This window comes from Chionomys nivalis, chromosome 6 (genome assembly GCF_950005125.1).
Source record: "Chionomys nivalis chromosome 6, mChiNiv1.1, whole genome shotgun sequence".
Lineage (NCBI taxonomy): Eukaryota > Metazoa > Chordata > Mammalia > Rodentia > Cricetidae > Chionomys > Chionomys nivalis.
In genome coordinates this window covers 52,792,831-52,814,945 of record NC_080091.1, presented here as the reverse complement: position 1 = coordinate 52,814,945, position 22,115 = coordinate 52,792,831, and the positions used below count along the sequence as shown (strand labels likewise).

Here is a 22,115-nt window from a genome sequence, read left to right as displayed (position 1 = left end):
ATCCAATGGATGCTCCCCCTGAGAGCATATGCAACTTGAAGTGGTTTTATATGGATCTTCTATAAACATTGGCCTTAATTAGATTATAAATATTAATACAGAGTCACCTTTTTTCCCTCTTTAAAATTAAGAAGAAAAGGCTTACATCTACTGAGGAATGAGCTCTTGCTCACATATTGATTTTAGACAATCAATCCAGACATGTCATTGTTAATGAAGGTGTTTGGTGCAGTAAAATTGAGTGGCTCAAGACCTTTAACATTTTCTGCTCCTTAATGCAGCGTTCCAGCTGGGAAGCAAGAGGTAGGTCATTTCATCAGGAACTCAATTTACTTACCAATCATTTTATTGTTTGTTCTATGTTTCATTTGTTTTCAAGTTATACATCTTTAATGCAAGCTAAATTGTAAGGTACTTTAAAGTAAGGGTCATATGTTATTTGTTTCTATATATTTTCAAGTATTCACGTGAATATATGATAAATTTTAGACACTCAATAAACAAGCTATATAAATAAAAGGGAGACATATTAAAGGTATCAGGAATTGCTATTAGTTACATTATTAGGCAATAGTTATAACCAATAGGCTTCTGACATATTTAGAGATGGCTTTTCATAGATGTATTTTAATAAGAAGCGTTAGTATTACTAAGGATAATGCTGAGAGTTATAGGTTGCTTAGCTTGTCCTACTTCTAATGGAACGAGTGTCCTTGGGAAGTTGGGATCATTTCTCCTTCAGTGGAGAAATGTAAATAATAAGGGTAAAAATTATTTGGCACTATGAGTGAAGTACCATTTACAAACATTACACACACTTACAATAGTTCTCTGAAGCCTCATAAGAGCTGAACACCATGTCACCAAAGATGACACAACTAGCTGGTGGCTGAACAGATCTGAAACCAGGATGCCTGCTTTGTGTGTCTGTGCTTTTAATTATCATGCGACGTCTTTTTAAGTGAAAATTACTTTACCCATAACAAGCTTGTAATATTTGTTAACCTGCTATTCCAAGACCTTCCAAATAACTCAGGATTGTTACATTTTAAGTAAATTTATATGAGGATTGTGCAACTTGGTACATCTAATAAAAATCACTGAACTGGAAAAAGATTAAGATTGAGCAATCTCACGATGAGGGCCTGAAGATTATACAAATGCATATCAAGCATACTTGCACAGTGAGTCTGGATCCTATTTTGCAAATATGAGTAAGATTCACGGTAAGATTTTCCTCTCACACACCAGTATAACTGTCTAAACTGATGAAAGCCTGATAACAATAACTATTGAAGAGAATTCTATTTTTACAATTCTAAAAAGAAGTGAGGGCTGATCTTGACCTTTTAAAAGGTTTATAAAACTAATGACTTCAGTGTCTTTGTTTGTTGAAAGAATATGGTACCACAGGACCTCAAACGATTATGTCTGACTGAAAAATATTCCAAACTTAAATTGGTGCTTCATGCTATCTTGTCTAGTAAGGGTGGCACTGGGCTATTTAAGAACGCTTTCCTTGTATGTTCTTTTAAAGAAAAAGCATTATAGGCACTCCAACACTTCCACGATAAGACTGACTGAGATGCCATTGATTTTACAGTCCATCACAGTCACCTCCCTCCAGGTCCCACTAAGGCGCATGGTGCCCTCTGGGGTTATGATAATATTGATAAACTTCCTTTCTCCACTCCCTGAGGGTATGATACATATTCGAGGACCCACAAAAAGTAGCCACTGAACCACTTAACCATGCCCCATCCAACTGGGTGCATAAATTTTATTTAGTACCATTAATATGTAATTCAGGTCACATCTATTACCCTAGATTTTGTTTATTTGAACTTTTGCACTGAAAATGGTTATAAGAAAACCATGCAATTTTCCAACCGTGTGGTTTACTATGTAAAAGTAGCTTAAAAATTTGGAACTTAAAAGAAAACTGAAACTCTAAAATGCTCACCCTTCTCTTTCATTTTTTTACACAGAAGAACTTATTAACAATGGGGTTTTATATCTGTGCAAACTACTAGTTTGTAAGTATTTCAATAATTTAATAAGGATGAAAATTCTAAAATCCTTTTCCTTCCTTTCCTTCCTTCCTTCCTCTTTTCTCTCCTTTTTTTGTTCTTCTTCTTCTTTCTTTCTTTCTTTCTTTCTTTCTTTCTTTCTTTCTTTCTTTCTTTCTTTCTTTCTTTCTTATTTTTGTGACAGTGGACTCTAGTTGATTTGCCTTAAAAGCTTTAAATATCTGTTAACAAAATCCACACAATGAAACAGGACTCTAGGAGCAGGAAAGAAGAGTTGTCATCTCATGTTAATATCCTTATGCTGGACATGACTCATCCATATAGAGTATATGATAATCATATCTATTAGGAAAACATTTCTGCCTATGTTTTTAAATTAAAGGAAGTGGGAAGCCAAGTGAGTGTAAAGATATTTATATCTACTCCATGCATTAGAGTTTTTCAGAAGAAAATTTTCTAGTTTTTGAAATAATGTATTTTTTTAATCAGTATTTATATATAAGTGGATTCGATAAATACAATCTACTGAAATGGACAGAAGGGAATTACAGTCTGTGAAACGGGGGGGGGGGGCTCTCAGTAGCATTTCTATCCACCATTGTCCAGAGACGAGGACAATCCACAGACCACCAACAGTATGAGGTACTGGGGGCCTCCCAGATGTCCCATCCAGCATTGTGGCATATGTATGCACCCTTTCAACATTTCCCAACAGCATATGGTTCTAACCCTTGAGATGAAATGGAAGATGTCCAGAGAGATGGCATAAGTTGTTTAACATTACATTGCTCATGGTGATTCCGTCCCAGAGAACATGTGAGAATGGCTGAATCTTAAAAAGACTGATGTAAAGATCCTGTCTGTCTACTTGTAAATCAGACCACCTTTGCTGTTCTACCTGTGCTGAAGTTCTTCTCTGCCTTCTTCTCTCACCTCTATTTGTCCACCTTCTCTCTCTTCCCCTTTCCCTCTTCCACAGTAGTCATAATAGTCTCCTACATGAGTACTTCTGTATACCGGCATAGTAGACATTTCTCATTTCCTAATTTACTCAGTGTTTCCAATGATGCTCTCTCATTTGGTATATAATATTAATTTTAATTTTAATAAAGGAGTATATATTCTTTAAGTATTTTGAAAGAGAAATTTAAAAATTTATGTTAATCTCAGTTACACAAAGTTGCTTTGATTAGCAGCAAGTTATCACTATGTTTGAGAATTATAATACATTTTTAGTCTCTGTGTAGTGCTGAAGATAGCGCTATGCTGATGCATCCATCCAGTCAGTCACTCATTTGGTCATGGCATTAATATCGAGTCCCTCTGAGTGCCACTATCCAAACTCACAAAGCAGACATGTCGCCAGAACCTGATTCCATCATTTGTTACACCGCTCACTTCGGGTTTGTTTGCTGTAGATCAGATCCCTGTAGTTTGTAAGACAAAGCAACCAGCCTCTGGGGGAGAGAAAGTCTGTATGCATAGCGTTTGATGACTCCTGCAATAGAAATGTCATGGACATGGCTGATATCAAGACAGCACCAACCTGAGATCACACATTTTAGATGTGGGAAGGGAGGTATGTCAGGAGCTCTCAAAAACACAGCTTAAGTTATTCTACTCACACAAGTTGTTATTAAAGTCTACTCAGTAGAAGACAGCATTGCCTGGGAGTTCATAAGACATAAAACAGTTCACACCCTGGAGACCCCAGAATCAGAAAGGCATGGGGGGACCCCAGCATTTTCCCCTTTCCCCTTACTGCCTGTATTTCTGGTGCTGGAAATCTATACATTTCTTAAAAAGGCCACAGTCTTCTGTGATGATATAAGAAGTAAGTTCATAAGACAAGCTACTTTATTAGTACCGAAAAAGCAAAATAAATAAATAAATAAAATATTACATCTTCTGTTTCATCAACATCCATAGGTATGTTAGCTACTCTCTCAATTTTCTAAAACTTTATATTTTACTTTTTACAAATTATGAGTATATGTCTGCGTGTGGGTGTTTGCTAGTGAGAGTAGGTATCTGCAAAGGTCAGAGGCACTAAAGGCCTGGAGCTGGAGGCTCAGTGACTCTGTTTCCCTACTGTGGATGCTGGCAATCCTCTGGAGAGGCAGCCAGTGCGCCTATCTGCTGAACTATTTGAAGCCCTTCTAATTTATAAATAGCAGCTGATGGCGTTTACAATGCTGTTATTTTCTTAGAAAAAAATGACCTTTGTTTAATCAAAGAAAAAGTCATGTTTTATTAAAAACAATGTTCTCTCTATCTAGATGAGAAAAAATTCCTTCGAAGTAAAATATATCAATGTATATCTGACCCTATGAAACCATTATCGTTCTGCTAATTTATTTGAAACAATAACTGACATCACTAAGAATAATCCTATAGGAAAAATAACCAGATATGTAATTTTCTCTAATATCCCAAAATAAACTTCACTTTAATCAAAGTTGAGAAGGGATCAATCAAATGATAAAGTGTACTTAATGTAAAAAAGTTAATTTCCATATGCAATTTCCTCAAGAGCACTAAGCAATGCATAATGTAGAAAAAATATGTTGCTCAGCAAAGGGAAATTTACATACCCTAAATCACAAGCAAGGAAACCAAACACAAACAAAACAGTTATCCAAAATAAGAACACTTAATTACGTCCTTTAATGCAATATAAATTTATATACTTTTAATAATGTTCTAGAGAGTTGACAAGGAATATGATTTGAACATTTAATTTAACTGAATACTAAGTAACCCACACGAGCTGGCTGGCTGCGCTGGTGCTATTGATGGGTTTTTACTAAAGCAAAATGGAAGTGGAGCCTTTCTCTCACGACTTCTAGAAAAGGGGGAACAAGCACAAAGGCTGTACCATTTTGTGACTCTTGGAGAGAAGCCAGAAAATCAGAGCAGTATTTAACTGCACAGTGTACACAGAATGAAAGAGAGGATTAGACACAAACAATCCCACCCCAGATGCCACAGAGCTAGCCTGTGAATAAAGAATGTGATGGACACTTGACTTTGTACTGAAGAAACTTAAAACAAACTTAAAACAAAATGTAATTTTGAAGAATTTTAAATTACTGATGTCATTATTATTTATTAATTTATATTGTCTGGCTAGTTTGCTTAATTTTCTTTCCCACATAATCCCACAGGAAAGCACTATTATTTATTATCTGCATACTTAGGTGAAGACTAGATGGTGATGGTATGTTTAATCCACAGTCCCTGGGCATAGTTCTTTCTCTATTATTTCATGATTTTGTTTGAGTGCTGATGACATTCAATTGGTCCAAAACTCAAAATAATGTGTGGCGGCATCGATGCAGAAATCACGCTTCTACACCCTCTCTTTTTATGTCCATCTTTACTTGATGTAAACACGTGGAATATGAGTGCTTGCACTCCTTTAATCTCCTCTGGCACCGTTCGCACTTCTTATTTTAAATTTTTTCATACAAGGTGTCTCTATTATTATATAGTTCTGGCCATCCTGGAAATCCCTAGGTAGACCAGGCTGGCCTTGAACTCACAGGGATTCACCTGTCTCTGCTTCCCAAGTTCTGGGATTTAAAGGTGCATGCCACTACAGACTACTTCCAGTTTTTATTTTAAATTGAGTATTATACATTGATAATCTCAATTTCTTGCCACTATTTCTCCATACTTTTCTTTCCTCCCTGACTTTTTACCTTTTCATCCTAAGAATATTATTAATTTTCTTAACTTTTAAATTAATATAAACCTGAACTGTAGGCAATTGTTGCTTGCCTTTTTAAACTATAAAATGAAGTAACTGCCTTCTCAAATTGTGTGTTTTAATTTGCGAAACAGAAATTAAATATAACTGGTGTGGCAATACTTGATAATACATGTTCTTATTATATAATTTTAAAAACAGAAACCTGAGCTTTTAGTTTTAAATGAAGAGTGGAGAGCAGCATAGTATTCTTTTCATAACTGCCACAGGACACAAGTTATCTTTAATTGAGGCAAAAATGGCAATGAACATAGAATCAAACAAACACAAAATGCCCTTTCCAGTAAGTTTTGATCTTGGTAAAATCACTTGGGTTCCTCCAACTTATCTAGAAATATTTTGGTATATTTTATGTGGAAACTAGCTTTAGTATGCCAACACAAAAATCTTTACTATGGTTTGGAAGAGCTCTATACTGCTTCATTGTCATGAAAGAGCAAATAAATAAAATAAAATGAACCACATTATGAAATCTTTTTATGGACTGAAACACCATATAATTTAAAGTTTCAAGATATATAAAATGTTGGCAGTAATTCATCAACATTTGGGGGCAAAATAGCCATTGTATTCCACTTGAAAACCAATAATTATGTATCTATTTCCATGCTCTAAATAAAATAGTCCCAAGTGGGCTAGCTCACCACCAACAGAACTGATCAAATTCCACTCATGGCTTCAATTAGTATCTACTCTCCCAGGATTGTTTATAAAGGAGCCAATAAGCTTATGGAGGCTTTTGAAGCACATTTGTATATGCACAGATAACACCAATAAGATTGAAACAACTTACTACATGTTATGCCAGAAGAAACAGCCAATCACTTGCAGTCAAGTGTTTTTGACCTACAGATGTGTTTTGCTCATAAATATGGTGCCATAAATATGAATCAATTTAGGCATGGTGACACAGGCTTTTAATCCCAGCACTCAGGAGGTAGAGACAGGTAGATCTCTTAGTTAGAGTCCAGTCTTATCCACAGAGAGAACTCCAGGACAAACAGGACTAAATAGAGAAACCCTGTCTTGAAACAACAACGACAACAACATGAATCAACATTTAAAGGAAAGAAAAAAACCATAGTGAGAAAATAAATGAACAACAGACTTGGAACCATATTTTACATGACAGCATCCAAAGAGAACTAAGTAGAAGAGATATTTGATTTTATTTCCTTATCATCACAATCACTTATATTACACTGCCTACCTCAGAGCTCTTTGTCTGATATACTCACAAAGCCAGACTTTTAAAAAATGTAAGCATGAGAGCTTAGTCTTTTCCTACGATTGACTTGCTTAATTCATTTCAGTTACCTTCCTGGAAAAACTATGCTTTAGATTATGAAGCCTGATCTAAAGGTGATTTCTATTGTTATTTTTACATGTGAAGTAATGTCTGATGCATGGTCAAGGATTATTAGATACTTTTTTTATGATCTAACAAATAAAGCTTTCCTGAAGATCAGAGCACAAAGTTAGCCACGCTAGTCAGCCACTTAGGCAAGGCAGTGGTGGCACACACCTTTAATACCAGCAGCCACACTAGTTAGCCATAGGGTCTGGGCAGCGGTAGTGCACATCTTTATTACCAGCACAAGAGAGGAATATAAGGCCAGATGAGACAGGAACACACTCTCTTTTCAGTCTGAAGATTTAGTAGAATTAAGCACTCTCTTGTGGTTGTTTGCTTTGCTTCTCTGATCTTTCAGCTTGAACCTCAATATCTATCTCTGAGTTTTTATTATTTATGCTACACAATAGCTTGAGTATATCATTACACCCATGCATAAAATATCTAAACTTCAATGCAACAGTGTTGAAGGGTAGGGAAACTATGAAGTAACTACTACGAGGTAATTAGGTCATAAGGGCTCTACCCTCCCTTGGGTAAAGCCTGAAGCTTCAGGGAGAGGGTTAGTTAGCTTGAGTGGGTCCCTGAGGAAGGCAAAGATCAGCCCTCTTCCCTCCCCCATTTTTGGCATTTTTTTTTTTTGTTGCCATTTTGCATTCTACGAGAAGACGATGCTGCCTAAAGGCTCTTCTTTACAAGATGTGGTTATCCTTATCCTGGATTTTCTAGTTTGTAAATTATAAAAAAAAAAATCCCAATATTTTTGTTATTCAATCTCCAGTATCTTGCTATAGAAGTTCATAAAGAACTAAGCCACCTGCTATCACCAAAATATTCCCATCCCTTCTCATTATAGGATTGTAGAAGAGAAGCAATTCTTTATTGAATAAGCTTTTTCACCTTTACCAGTAATTGAGAGATCTTCACCTGTAAATGGCCGAAGCCGGGTGAGAGCCGGTGTCATAGCTGGCTCGAACTCGCCCTCGATAGAGTTCCACAGCAATGTGGTCTTTGTCACCTTTATACAGGAGGATGCCGCTGTCTTCATCTGTGGCAATCTAGTAGGAGGTAGCCCTGATGTTAGGATGCACAGTCAACCAAATGTACTCATCCAAAGAAACAGGCAAATAAGCAAGTGAGGGCTTTTCACTATGGTTTGTCTGGTGGCTATGAGAAAAGAGTGCTTGTTGAAATTACTGCTTAAAGGTAACTTGTCTGTGAATTGTTCTGTTGTAAATAAATCCCCCCCCCCAAAAATAAGAAAAACAGTAACAACTATTTAAGGAAACTTGTTAGATGTCATGTGAAAATTGTCTTTATTGGGCATTTTTATGTATCTGTAGTTTTATTTTGTTTTGTTTTGCACCTACTCCAAGCTTTATGATTGGCATATACTAAATGTGACTATATTAAGCAAAATGGATTCTCGAAAACCATACCAAGTTATTTATACTCATGTCATCTAGAGAGGAATAGGCTACATCTACTATTACACTATCTTTTTTAATTCTTTTGGGGGCTTTTGAATTATTAAGTGTAAGTTAGAAATTAAAAATACCAACTCCAGTGAACTTGACATAATTATTCAACGTGGCAAGCACTAGAAGTTGGGGTGTGAAGAATCCTGCCTCCCACCCAGGGTTCTTGCCTCATAATTTCAGAAGCTCTGCCCCTATTATCAGTGTCATGTCAAATAAATAAATAAATAAATAAATAAATAAATAAATAAATAAATGGAGGGGAAAGTGTGCTGGAAGTTGGTTAAAGTCATTTAAATTTAAAATATACTAAATAATTTCATATTGTTTATATGAAATAATTTCATAATAATTCTAAAGCGAGAAAGTAGCCCAATTTGTCCAAAACACTGTACATATATTATCCCTAATCTAGTACAATTCACACATTAGGGTTATGAGAGATTTGCTTAATGATAATTGTCTTGGTAGCAAGACATAAAAATGTTTGTTAATTTCATGCCTTTTCCTCAAGGCTCTGGGTGGAGAGTTACAGGTGATGTTCAAGTCAAGATGCTGTGTCTCAGCTGTGTGCTTCTCAACGACAAGTTTCCCATGTGCAGAGATTAAGGGCAGATAAAAATTAATGGGCACAACTTCACTTAAAGTATAAAATACAGTGGCAATTTTGATGACCCCCTCCCCACTCCTCACCTTTTAGTGAATTAACATACTGCCTCCTGAAAGGAAAAATTCTGAAGCTTTTCACAGGGGGAAGGTTTTCTCCCCTGCATCAGTCGAGTAAATGTGACCCCCAATCAGTTGAGCTCCTTGGAGGGGACCACTCACCTGAAGTGTAATGTTCGTCTGAGGCCGGACCTTGGCGGAAGGAATCTGGAGATAGGACTCTTTGTTTACAAAATTCACACTGACCAATTTTTCACACTTCTCCCCCAGGTAGCCAGGCAAGCACTGGCATATTGGCTCATTGAGCCTGATGATGCACTGAGCTCCGTTCTGACAATCAAAATTATCACAGGGGCTGGTGCGAGGGAGGACCATGGGTGGAGAAAACTCACAGAACAAGCCACTGGGAAACAGAAAGGCAAATTCGATTAGGTTAGATCTGTTAGAGCCCTAGCAATGTCCCTCTAAATATAAACGTGCCATCACGTCCTCACCTGTAGCCTTCAGGACAGACGCACGTGTAACCATTTACTGCGTCCGTGCAGTGAGCACCGTTTTTACACTTGTTATCTTGGCAGTCATCAAAGTCAATGTCGCAGTGCTCCCCAATGTACCCTGGAGTGCAGTCACACCTATTTCGGCAAGGAGATAAAGTTTCAAACTTTTGATTTATTCAAAAGATCACAGAAAACAGTGGCATTTCATCTGGATAAAATGGTGCCAACTTAACATAAAAATGTAATTAATAGATATCTACAAAACAGTACAGGCCAGACTGTGAAGCTTGGGTTTCTTACTATCTGTCAGAGGAACAGCCATTAATTCCTTGATGATTGGGGCAATGTAAATCAAAACACAAAGAAGCTCATTGTACCAGGGTATTTATTTCTTCCCTTTCTCTTTCTCGCCCCATATTGCCTGACGTGCCCTTCATTTCTTTTCTTCTTAATTTCATTATCCATTTTGATAGTGAAAGTTTCATAGGTTGATTTATAAAGGAGATTTATAAACTTGCTGCAATTGTCCTGCCTCTGACTCCTGAGTTCTGCAGTTACAGTCAAATGGGACCATGACTGGCCCATTTACAAAGGATATGAACTATGTTTTAAAAGCAGTAACAGTTTTGTCACAGACTAGACAACTAGAACAAAACATGATTTAAGAAAATGAAACTAATGATATTGGACAACCTAATTTAAATTTATTAATTATGAAAAAATTGGGTTGAAATGATAGGTTGGGATACTGGATGAAATACAAAATTTCTGAGGTCAATTCAATTCAAAATTGATCCTAGAAATTTTGTATTTGATCCAAGATATATTACTTTCAGGCTACAGTTTCCCCTTCCTCCTCTCTTCCCAGTCACTCCCCTCTACCCCCCTGTTCCCATCCCAATATACGCCTTCTCTCTTTCTGTTTAGGAAAGGACAGGTCTCCTATGAGCATCAACAAAGCATGGCATATGAAGCTATAGTAAGACTAAGCACCTCCCCATGTATGAAGGCTGGCCCAGGCGACTCAGTATGGGGAGTAGCGTCCCAAAAGTTCTGGGGTCTATTCTATGTGTGTTTCATTAGATTCTTCACTCAGATTGTGTCGAGGCAGAAAAGGTGTCAATTGTATTGATGATAAAAGACTGGAAGAATGCAGATTATACCACTGGGCATCTCCTCAGTCCAGTACACATTTGAAGACTATGGGTTCGGTGAACCCATTCTAGCATTCTACAGCTCTGTGACATTAGATGCCATTATGCACTCTGTACAGGTATACAGAGAAAAAGCTCAAGCCCATATCCACTGATAAGTACTTGTAAGTGCTTCATGTGGGATCTAGAGAATTTGACCAGAGCCTGGACCCTGAGCTAGTGTACCTCACTGATGGATAACCAGTTCCTCAAGGTTTCCTTTCAAAACTGTCCTCTGGTGCTGATCATTGCAAATTCCAGCTCTGGCATTAAGAAGCCAGGACTTCATGATCCTCTAGGGAATCATATAGACTGCAAATACAATGGTTTACTGAGTGTAGCCCTCACTTTATCATGGTTACAGCTATCCATGGTGTAAATTAGTCAGAGAGTTCAGATACAAACAACAATAAACACATCTTTTAGAGTAGCATCAGATCCTGTACTGTCTGCTGTGTCCACTCCTCAAGATTTATCATCCACGTATGCATGCGCATATCTCCTACCTTCTTAATAAAAATGAAATAAAGCCTTTGTAATCACATCCACTTCTACTGTACTGAAATATGATGTGTTAAGAAGACCCTTAGGTAGTAATCACACTCAATGTCACTATGCCTGTTGCTCAAATCTTGTAGGCACTGCATCATCTCACATATCATAAGAAAGATGAGCAGAGTTTAGTGCAATGCTTAAGAGCAAGGGAATACCTTTACTTAATTTTTATTATGGTATCTTGTTAAAAGTTTTGTTATTTCTTACTATTCATCTCTTATTGTACCTACTTTGCCAGCTGAATTTATCTTTCAAAAGTATAGGAAAATGATTCTATATAGGGATCTGTAGTGTCTAGGATTTTAGGCATTTTATGGATAAGGGTCATACTCCCATAAGTGTTGTGAAGCTACAGGGACATTGGAACTTAAACAGGTCTGGTCATAGATGGGGATAACTCTTGTGATAGTCCTCTTCATCCTCCACTCTTTCCTCATAACATTTCCTCTTGTGATTTGATCAATTTAAATAATGGGGTTTCCATGAGTGTGTTTCCTTTCAGTTTAAAGGAGGATTCATTTCTATGCTATGTACACACACACACACACACACACACACACACACACACGACAGAAAACCATGTTTTCCCCCACAGAATTTGGGCTTTGTAGTTATACACAACTCACATTCCATTCTGGCTTCACGGTTAAGTGTGTAACATTTTATCTAACAAATCAACATTTATATTTTCTTGCTTAATGAAACTGTGTCTTTCAACATTCACCACAGGATATTTTAATATATGTACACATTGGGCAGTGATACCCATAATCAAAGTAATTAAATATCCATCACTTTACTGTGGTGGTTAGCACTGTCTGCTTGACAGGGGTCACGTCGGAGACAGACCTCTGGGCATGCTTATGAGAATGATCCAGAGCACAGAGGTGAAACAAGAAGACCAGTCCTGGTGGGTGGTGCCATTTCCTGCCTGGGATCCCGGACTTTACAGGCAGAGAGAGAGAGTTGAACAGATGTCTATATTTACCTTTCTGTCTGCTTTCTCATTGCTGATGGGATCTGTCCAGCTGTGTCCTGCTCCCGTCACCCTAACCACCTGGCCATGAAGGACCGTACATTGAGTTGGGAGCCAGGGAGCAAATGCCTTCTCCTCCAAGTTGTTTTTGCCAGGCTGTTTTGTGACATCAACAGAATAAACTAACACTCCCCCTCCCGTTACCTTTAACTTTTTATTTTACTTTAATCTTATCTCTTTGGAAATGTAGGATGCAGCTTACTCTAGTCTCTATTTCTACATTAGTTAGGTCTCAGAACCCACTCATCTCCTCCCTATATAATCTTAATATTGGGAACTAACATCTGTCCATTTCCATTACACTGAAATCATGGCAATTACCACTACACCCTGATTCTAAGAGTTTAACTGTTAAAATTCCAAATAGAAGCAACATCTTGCATCATATCTGTCTTCCTATATCAGACTTATTTTACATGCTGCAAAACAGCATTTTTGTAAAACTAAGGCATGTAGTCTAAATATCCCTTTCTTATTTATATCATGGCATTATAATTCCTACTCTACAAGCATGTTAAATATTAAGTAATATTTAATGCCATGTATAAAGTCATTAGCATATTGTTAAGATATCCTCATGTTCAAAAAGCAATTATCGTATTTTTAACTATGAGTCTTGATAATTCTAGAAAAGTCTTTATATGTATTCTATACAAATAGCACAGTATTCTATAAAAAAAACTCAGTGTTTAAGTGAATAAAGATAGTTTAAAAATATTCCTGATTGAATGTGGCATTACAAAGTGCCAAGGATATTGCCTAAAGATGCAAACTCAGGTGCTTGACTGGAGAGTGGATGCATTAAAACAAATGAGAGAACAGTTCTTCTTAGAGAGCCATTCAGATGGCATGTGTGCCTTTGGAACAAAATGAGCTCACTGCATAAGCGTGCTTGCACCTAAACTGGTTGGCTTTAACACTACATCACCATAAAGTGAAGCAAAGAGCAAGTCTGACACTAAATGGACCCTAAGTGGTCATACACATTTTCAAATAGATGGACGGGGCCCTGGAAGGGAACTTCCATCAATGTTAATGTGGGCAGCACCACTGAAGTGCTGAGCATTAAAAAAAAAAGAAGACACACTTTGAAATGCTCTGAATTATTTATCTGAGAAAAGAAATCAAAGTAAAAGATAAGAGAACCATACATTTAACACAGTAGCTGTCTAGGAGATATTTTATACCCTCTTTTCCCCCAAACACTATCTTTTAAGCCCTTCGGAACTAGCAGCTATATCATGACTGATTATTCTGTCTTTCCCTTGTTTTAAAGAGGGAAGAAACATTTAAATAAGAATTCCCTAAATCTTCTATTACGAACAAAGTCCCTCACATCTCTTCAATTCTATTATATGAGGAGGAGTGAGGGAGGATATATAGAATATAAACTATACTGTTTATGACTATAAATGCTAACTAAGAAAGACGTATTCTTCAAAATATTGCTCATGGCATATCATGCTCTAAAAATATCTCCAAGCAATTCAGGAGATTTATGAAATGTATAATAAAGGATGAAAAGTAAAACCAGCTCCGTTAGCTTAGTAATAAGAAAATGAAATTGAAGTAACATTACAACTTGTGCAAACAATTCTCAGTAAACATTTTCTCTACTGGTTTCCCCTTGTTCAGTTTGCACGACCATTTTCTTTCTGCAACGATACTTCCCACAGTGTGCAATTATTTATAAGGTGGGAGTAATAGCACACACTCCACCTTAACCTGTTTTCAGCTCAACTACATACAGCTATAAAATGAGCTCGTGAATTACTGACCGCTGAAAGCCGTGGGCTTTCAAATCCGTCCTTCCAGACTCCAGCAAGGCAAACTCTTGAGAGTATGCAACCTAATTGCTAGTAATCGAAAATGCTTAATTAAGACCCAGTCCTTTGCTTAAGACAAGCTCTCCTCGTTTAAGATTGTTTCCATTAAGTCTCACTAATAACTACGTAGAACTACACAAAGTCCCGTGAAATCTGTTTATCAGATGCACTGTCCCAGGAAACCATCCTTGTTAACTCTCTGCAAAGTGGTGGGCCTTGATCCACATAAGAGATGTAGTTTTGACCTGCTGACCTTAATTGTGGGCAGATCAAAGCCATTGGGAATTAAAGCAGTTTACCTCCAGAGTTTTGTAGAATAAAATGCAATATAGCATTGTGCAAAAAATAAAAAAAAAATTAGCAAGACTTTTAGTTTTGGTCTAAAGTTGTAAATTGAAACAATGAAACATGTACTGAGATCTACAGCCTTTTCTTTTTAGTAGTGAATATAATCTGTATATGCCTAAACTATATGTATTCTAAAAATTTTGATTTTAAATCAAACTGACTGATAATATTGTCAAGAGGAAACTCTAAAATTAGTTAATTCAGTTTAACCTTTGACAATAGATACTGCATCAACACTGGCTGATGGAGTAGAAGCCATCTTTGCCACTTGTCTTATGCAAGCATGGCATAACTCCTGAATATAGGTGTGTCATACCCCAAATCCAGTCTATCCTGATTCCAAGACAACTGCTGCATTAATAAACCAGAAAACCTGTTAGTAGGAATATGGTTTCCACAAGTCACATATCTGCAAATTATCAAGTCTCAGTTTTACCAGTAAGCTAGCATGTGGTCTTTGCACAGCTACCTGACTTCTCTGGTCTAATATCTCCGTATGTTTAAAACAAAGAATTTATATTTTTGGTTGTGAGCCATCTCCTCAGTCTTACCGCAACTTGATATGCCATGGCTGGCTGATATACATGTGAGGCCTGCCCTTTTCTTGAAGAGAAAGGAGGGGGATTGGGTGGGATGTTGTTGGGCAGGACTGGGAGGAGAGAAGGGGGGTATGTGATCAGGCTGGGTAAAATTAATTAATTAACTAATTAAAAATACTTCAAAAATGAAGAATTTAGTCTGGATGATGTTTAAGTTACTGCCAACTCTAAAATTCCTGATAGCTCCTTAATATATTTTAAGGTTGCAGCAAAAGTATCATCTGATTTGGTACCATGCATATTTCAGAAATATTGCTAGTGGGGGAAATAATTTTGATAAATTTTTTAGCTCACTTGAGAGAGCTCTCTATGAAGTGGGAATGGGAAGCCTTAGATCTCAAAAACAAGGTTAATAATTTCAGAACGAGAACAGAGACAGGCTAGGAATGTCCGGAGTAACCTGGCCACCGTGTCACAGTGTTTTTCTCAGCCTAGATAGTCAGTTGACTGTTTTAGACCATAGACTTCTCAGGTACTTCAGAATCAGTCTCTCAATTTTAAAATAAGTTCACCTGGTGGATGTTAGAAACTTAATTAGACTGGCCTTTACATAAGTGTAATGAAACTGATTTAATGATTGTTTCACTTCATAAAGGGCTTCCTAGACATTGTGCGGAACCAAAAATTTCCCTGTTTTTTTTTTTTTTTTCCCACAGAGTGCTAATAAAGGTCCATGATGCACAGGAATATTTGCGGGCCTGTCACAAGCATCACCCATTTTTAATCTTCAGCAAAAGTATGCAGCTGAGGATGGTGGAGGAGACAGGTTCCTCAATGACCCCCCCCCCCCCGCCCCATGCAACCTCCACCTCACCGTGAGCCCCTAGTGTGGCCTCAGACTTACTTGAATCCCTTTGGTGTCAGGATGCACTTGGAGTCATGCTGGCAGGGGTTCAGGTCCTGGGCACAGAAGTCCAGTTTTTCCTCACACAGTTCGCCTGCAATAGGGGAGTAGTGTTAGTTCTCCAAGGAAGGTGGGCAGACTTCAAGGCAGCAGGCTGCATCACAGCTCAAGGTTGAAAACAAAAGAAAAGAGTGGACCCCCACAAGATATGGGGCCAGAAGATCACATGTCTAAGTTAAACACTGGCTCTGCTGCTGAACGGCTCCAGGCAATGCAGATAAAGTGTGTGAAACCCTTTAGATATTACTGGATTAAGGTAAGGTAATTTGAGTGCTTTTCATTCGTCGTTCCTTAATTTTTACATTTACTCATACATTGTTTTTTAATTTATGACTTAATTATACATTGAAGTATAAAATATACACACAAAACAAATGAACATTAAAACACTATTCATAACTAACCCATTCAAAGTGACCAGGTTCTATAACCTGAAACATATTCACCCTGTCCCTGTAGTCGCTCTCCCTCAGCACCCTTCTGCTTAGTACCAGAAGTATACCCAATGTGACTACTATTTTGATAAGATAATAGAATAGTTGTTTAAATTTTTAACTTAATGTAAACAGGGTATTTTTAAATGGAAAAAAATTGGTTTAGGCTTCTTTTAGTTTGGTTTATTCTGTAGTTTTATGTTTGAAAATGTAATTTTCATATTATCTAAGGTCTTCTCAATTTAGAAAAGAAAACATTTTGGTTATCAATGAAGTACATATTAACCAACCACTCTATGTGATATAAAGAAAAAGAAAGTAAAAGCAAATATGACAGAGAGAGAGAGATCTCTTTCTCCAGGACTATCAAAAGGGTTAAGAAGTGTAGCTTTTATCAATGAATGAAGAGTGAGAATATAATAATTGAATAAACTATGAGCATAATCATGTAGATAGTAGGAATTCTATATATGACTGTACTTTGCATAGTCTATGAACATAATCATGTAGATAGTAGGAATTCTATATATGACTGTACTTTCGATAGTCTATGAGCATAATCATGTAGATAGTAGGAATTCTATATATGACTGTACTTTCCATAGTCTATGAACATAATCATGTAGATAGTAGGTATTCTATATATGACTGTACTTTCGATAGTCTATGAGCATAATCATGTAGATAGTAGGTATTCTGTATATGACTGTACTTTCCATAGTCTATGAGCATAATCATGTAGATAGTAGGTATTCTATAGATGACTGTACTTTCCATAGTCTATGAAGAAACTTCTTCCAATGATTTATGCAGTTACTATTTCAAATACATTGACTTCAGTCTAATTTTCATCAAAAAGATCCTATAATCGTGGTGTGGAATTCAAAAGTCAATAGTCTGAAAGTTCTTTTTATCAGCTTTTATTTTAATTATAAATTAGCTTTTCAATTATATTAGTTCAGTAAATGAACAAATTACTTGACATACAGAAACAAGTGCTTACTTCCCCCAAGAATGTAATTGTGTTCATATATGACTTTAGGACACGCAAGGCACTCTTCCTGTTGCAAGCCTGTCCTGTGACACAGCATACTACTTGTTGACATAAATGTGTGTCAATTAAATGAGGGCCATTTATTTAGACACCAAAGAACATTTTTTAGGATGCAAGTATATAAATGCACTCATCTATTGTTATCTCAGTCTAAGAATGGATACGGAAAATGTGGCACATTTACACAATGGAGTACTACACAGCAGAAAAAAACATATTGAATTTTGCAGGAAAATGGATGGAACTAAAAAACATCATATTGAATGAGGTAACCCAGACCCAGAAAGACAAGTATCACCTGTACTTACTCATAAATGATTTTCAAATGCAAAGCAAAGAAAACCAGCCCACAAATCACAATCCCATTAGATTAAATCTATGTAAGTCTCTCTTGGTGTTCTCTGAAGAACAGGTTTTGCTTTATTTCCACAGGAAGTGAGAAGCTGTGGATTAATCCTGGATTAAGAAAAATAAGATTTGATCAAGGAAGACTCCCTGAGAAATCTCCAATAAGAGCAGATGGCCCAGATGTCTGAGTTCTACATCTAGAACAGCCTTAAAACTGCTGGCTGAGATGATGAAGCCTCACAGAATTTTCCAGTCAGAATTTTACCATAACCTTAAATTTTATTTAGGTTCCCATAAGATTATCAGAACTCACCAATCAGCAGGAAGTAGCCTAGAAAACTACACCCACATTCCCAAAAAATGGATTATGGATGTTTTTCTTTGTTTAGAGTGTTGGTTACAAGTTGTTATGAATAATGGTCAGAAAGAAAGCTAAACAAGGGAGATTAGAGTCAGAGTTCTTGCTTTGAAAAAAAGGGGGGGGGGAATGGGACAATGGCCTTATACTTTGTAAAGTTTTGTCACTTGTATTTTAATAAAACACTGATTGGCCAGTAGCCAGGAAAAAAGTATAGGTGGGGTGACAAGAACAGGAGAATTCTGAGAAGAGGAAAGACTCTTTCTGCAGTTGACACAGAGGAAGCCAGGCACAGAAGAAGCAAGATGAGAATGCCTTGCTGATAAAAGGTACCAAGCCACGTGGCTAACATAGTCAAGAATAATGGGCTAATTTAAAATGCTAGAATTAGTTAATAAGAAGCCTGACCTAATAGGTCACCCAGTTTATAATTAATGTAGACCTCTGTGTATTTCTTTGGGACTGAATGGCTGCAGGATCAGGCAGGCTAGAAACCTCTGGCATCACCATTTAGAACAGGGACTAATGAATATATATATTGTATGTAGTCATCAGATAGTTTACAAATAACATCTCTCCATGCCAGAACATCGCAAAGGCAACACACCACATATTACATGCTCTAAATATAGGTATTATTAATTTTTGTGACAAATTCATGCCTAGTTCTTAGGTTGATCAACTTCTTTGAGTATGTCTGACTGTTAAAAATTTAAGTTAGAAATGAACACAGTCTATACCATACGGCATGAGCTATGAATGAGCATGGGAAAAATGGTACCCATGTACCTGAGAAAGTACAATTCTACCAAGTACCACCCTTGAGAAACAGCTGTAAATCATTGGTTACTCAGCATCCATGAAAATATTTTCCTGTATATTTTGATACAGTGATAATGTGACCATTTATCCTGACTTGCTCACAACACTCCTCCTTTACACCTGTTATTTCAGGATACTTGCTGACTGCTATTCCAGTACACCTTCATTTGGATAAAAAATGTGATGGTCACTTCCTAGGTGGAACAGTAAAAACTGGATCATCATAACTTATATTGCTTGATTTGGAGTGAAGTATGATCCAGCAGAAGGAGATCCTGAAAAAAAACTATTCTCCATTTTTTTTGGTTACTTTTTGACATAGTCTTCTGCAACTATATACAACGTAAAAGAATTGTCTGTTTGAAATGAATTAGTTTAATTATACTGGGCCTCTGCTTTTCATTGAAAAAAGAGGTTTTAGAATTCAAAATGTAAAGTTTAACTCTGTCTAGAAAATTGCCTTTTTATGAATTCATCTAAAGAGATGAATAATGCAGATAGGAAAGTAACAGAGAGCATTACACTCAGCAAGATAATATAATATTATTTTGTTCTGCGAGAAAAAGAAATGTCAGCATGAGCCCAGAGCCCCTGCAGTACAAATAAAGCAAAGAGACAGAAGCCCCAATACACACTGAAGGCTCTTCTGGGAAACAGTACCTGGAGCGGGCCTTAATTCCTGCTTTATTTCAGATACATGTGATAAACTGATAGTACTATTCCTTTTAAAAAACACGATGGGCCTCTTCTGTTTATCATCTCTCTTAATTCCCTTCTCATATCAAATCTATTTTTTCAAATTTCTTACTACAATTTATTGGAGTGGTCCTTAATATTTTTTGTGCCTGTTTTCATTGTGATAATTCCTAACAAATGTGAAATTTAACACAACCCCATTTATTAAAGGAGGTTTAATTTAATTAAAGTAATATTTGACTTAATGACTTTAATCTTTATAGGATTTATAATATTACTATCAAGTCAGCAAGGATTTCTTACCAGATTTGCCCTTTGCACAGTAAGTTAGTCTATATAGTTGTTATCTGTATGTTTGTTTTCAAAATTTAACATTGGTACTGGATAACCAAGTGGTATGCTTTTTCTTGGGGAAGATCATTTCACCTACTCTCAGCATTCCTTTGTTTATTTCCTCTAGTATGCTGAAGTTGAGGTCTTCTACGTTTTTCCTCATTCACTTTGGCATGTATATAGTGCCCTTGTCTTTGCTCTTCTCATGTTTAGGCAGTCACGTTGGTGAGACTTAATGAGTTTAACTTTTGTCATTAGTAGCAGACACGGTCTCACCTCAAATTCCTTGATACTTGGCTCTTATAATCTTTCTACCCTCTCTTCTACAATGTTCCCCGAGCCTTAAGTATGGGTGTGTCTTGTAAATGTACACACTGGGATTGGATTCCACAACTTTGCATTATGATTGGTTGTGGTTTCCTGTAATTGTCTCCATCTGTTCAAAAGAGAAGTTTGCTTGATGAAGGGTAAGGACTACACTCATCTGTGTCACTCCATATTTTTTTATGTCAACTATGTATCAGACCCTACGAACATTTTGGGGGTATAATGGTGATGACAATGGAAAGCTCCTCCTATTTTTTGTGGAAGTTGTCCATGAGGCAGAGGAGAAAGAGAAATATTAATCCCTAATAACACAACCACGTTGAACAATGCTTCTGACTTGAATCTAAGCAAGAAAATTTCCTGGTGCTCTCAAATTAGGATGCTGTGGGGAAGAACAGATTGGGTTTTCTGGATGAGAGAGACTTAGAGATGTGATAGAGAGGATATAGGAGCCTACTTGAAGAAAGGTAGAGAGTAAAGCTATGAGAGGCCAGGAATGAGCTAGGAACAGCAATGGTTCCAGTGGAGGCCATAGAGTCAGCAGTGACCACAGTCTTTTCTAATTTAGTTACCTTACAGAAGTAAAACAAACAGAAGAAACATTAACAAAGGTATGGGGAAGACAATGGACTGCTTTCTATCCAGAAAATAATGTGGTCATTTTTGTACCAGGATCAGTATTTCTGGAATTTTCTAACTCCAATTCACTGTTTAAACCATTGATGTAATTTTTCACAAAATGGAGCAATAGGAAGGGTACTTGATTAGTAAATGAGTGAGACCCTATCCAATTTTTCCAGTACTCCAAACTTTGAATTCCAGCTAGAAATGTCTACAACAAAAGGGAATGAAGAGACTATTACACCATGTTGATGGATACTAAACTGAAAGTTTCTACTGTTGTTAACTTCTGCAAATAAAACTAGATCCAATTCTCCCTCTGCTTAAAGACATACAGTCTGAGAATCCATTCTGAGGGCTGTGGATGCATGAATGCTTGGGAGCAGATGAGAGGATGACAATGCAGGCTATTCTGAAATCCGATCAAAGTAGATTTTTTTTTGACTGTATGAGGGAGTATCATTAATATTGATTGAGGGAGAGGGGACCCAGGGCAGCGATATGAATAACTGAATCAGAATTCTAGTGTTGAACTTAATCGGTTATGACATTTTTAAATACAATTGTAACAAGAGAGGAAGTCTGGTTGAATTCCTGACAGAATTCCCAGGACACATACTTCTACAAAGTAAAACACATCACTCTTCAAAAGTTTATGCTTTCAGTTTGGGGTAAGAAAAGCCTGGAGAGATGGTACTAATTTTTATCATATCTGCATTTGATCTGCAAGTGAAGGTGTTGAAATAAGCAGCCCACCAGATACAGCACAAGGAATTTTATTCTTTAAAATAAGCTATGTGTGGGCAAGGGACTCCTTTATGTACAGTTTTGGAAATATCCAGTCCCATCAATCATGTACTCAGC

The 22,115-nt window shown here is 36.8% G+C and overlaps 1 protein-coding gene across 5 annotated transcripts in view; it reads right to left on the bottom strand.

The window, feature by feature from the left end:
- The window catches only part of Slit2 (slit guidance ligand 2), a 344,943-nt gene that overhangs the window by 14,551 nt on the left and 308,277 nt on the right, over window positions 1–22,115 (bottom strand). For all 5 annotated transcript variants that reach the window (XM_057771564.1, XM_057771568.1, XM_057771566.1 and 2 more), the window contains 4 exons: window positions 16,199–16,292; window positions 9,795–9,932; window positions 9,463–9,703; window positions 8,084–8,214 (listed from right to left, as the gene is read on the bottom strand). In XM_057771564.1, the coding sequence (XP_057627547.1) occupies window positions 8,084–8,214; window positions 9,463–9,703; window positions 9,795–9,932; window positions 16,199–16,292 (604 nt within the window). The remainder of the gene's footprint in view (window positions 1–8,083; window positions 8,215–9,462; window positions 9,704–9,794; window positions 9,933–16,198; window positions 16,293–22,115) is intronic.